Source organism: Galeopterus variegatus, unplaced genomic scaffold, assembly GCF_000696425.1.
Source record: "Galeopterus variegatus unplaced genomic scaffold, G_variegatus-3.0.2 Scaffold2321, whole genome shotgun sequence".
In the NCBI taxonomy this organism is placed as follows: Eukaryota; Metazoa; Chordata; class Mammalia; order Dermoptera; family Cynocephalidae; genus Galeopterus; species Galeopterus variegatus.
In genome coordinates, this window is record NW_007728432.1 from 240,757 (window position 1) to 241,938 (window position 1,182).

At 53.0% G+C, this 1,182-nt stretch overlaps 1 protein-coding gene across 1 annotated transcript in view; it reads left to right on the forward strand.

Moving 5' to 3' along the window:
• Positions 1-1,182, forward strand: part of FAH (fumarylacetoacetate hydrolase (fumarylacetoacetase)) — a 34,782-nt gene that overhangs the window by 22,342 nt on the left and 11,258 nt on the right. Inside the window, exons 11-12 of the mRNA XM_008581309.1 lie at positions 242-288; positions 690-791. Coding sequence (XP_008579531.1) covers positions 242-288; positions 690-791 — 149 coding nt within the window. The remainder of the gene's footprint in view (positions 1-241; positions 289-689; positions 792-1,182) is intronic.

A 1,182-nucleotide genomic window follows, 5' to 3' on the forward strand; every position in this document is an offset into this window, starting at 1 on the left:
TGGGAGGAGACAGTGGTGGCTGTGTGCGTGTATCTGCCACTCCTGGACTAGATCACTTCTGTGGTGGTCTCCCAGCCCCGATATCCTATGAGCTTCTTGTGTCATGGACTCTTAAGTGAAATCAGGTTGGTCAGTGGGACGCTTAGGCCACAGAACAATTCACCCTGCATGGTGGTGGCTTGTTTTTTTTCTCCCTGGTTCATAGAATTAAGTCTTCAGTGTTCTCTTTTCTTTTCAACAGGAGAAGGAATGAGCCAGGCGGCTACAATATGTAGGTCCAATTTCAAGGTGAGCTCTGACGCTGGTCGACTGCTTCTTGGAAGTGAGGGAAAGAGGGAGGTCTTCCTGGTGACGCAGGAAAGCAGCTTCTATTTGGGGATATGATGATGGGTCAGTCTGTGGGCCTGGGGTTTCCCTGTCTCTTTCTAGAAGCGGCCATGAGGTCACAGAGTCCCCCCTTCAGGTGGAGGCTGCATAGACATGGTCAGTGCTTCTCTTGGAGGACATAGGGGATCCTTTAAGGGTCTCGTCCATGGCTTCTCCTGTCCTCCCGGCGGCTGGATTGATGAAACTGACTTATTCTTTTTTTTTAAGTGAACTTTTAGTTGAAACATAACACACATAGATAAAAATAGATAAAATGCACAGATTTTAAGTGTACGGCTCGTCCCCGTGTCTCTTGCCCTCAGCACATGTACTGGACAATGCTGCAGCAGCTCACCCACCACTCTGTCAATGGCTGCAACCTGCGGCCGGGGGACCTGTTGGCTTCTGGAACCATCAGTGGGCCGGTGAGTATCAGACGGCATCGAGGCTGCCCCGTAGAGCACCCCCTTCCCCACATGGACTGGAGGGCCCTCGGCTTGCCCTCGAGAAGGGGTTCCAAGGCCAGGTTGTCTCTGCACTCTGCCTTGCTCAGAGCCTCCTCCACCTCTGGGTGCAGCAGGAGCTTCTCTTCCAATTTCAAGCCTGCAGAGACTGGCGTGAGAACAGGAGGTGGGGTCTCTGTCTCTATAGGGGCCAGTCAGAATGACATGTGGGGAAGAGTCAGGGAATGGTGTCTTGGTTGCTACCATGTCACACTGCTCCCTCCCAGGATGAGGCAGCCACGTTGCCGTGACCCTTCCTGTCCTTCCCTGTGCTGCTATAGGCCCAGGGTTTTTGCAGAACCTCCAGAGAGGA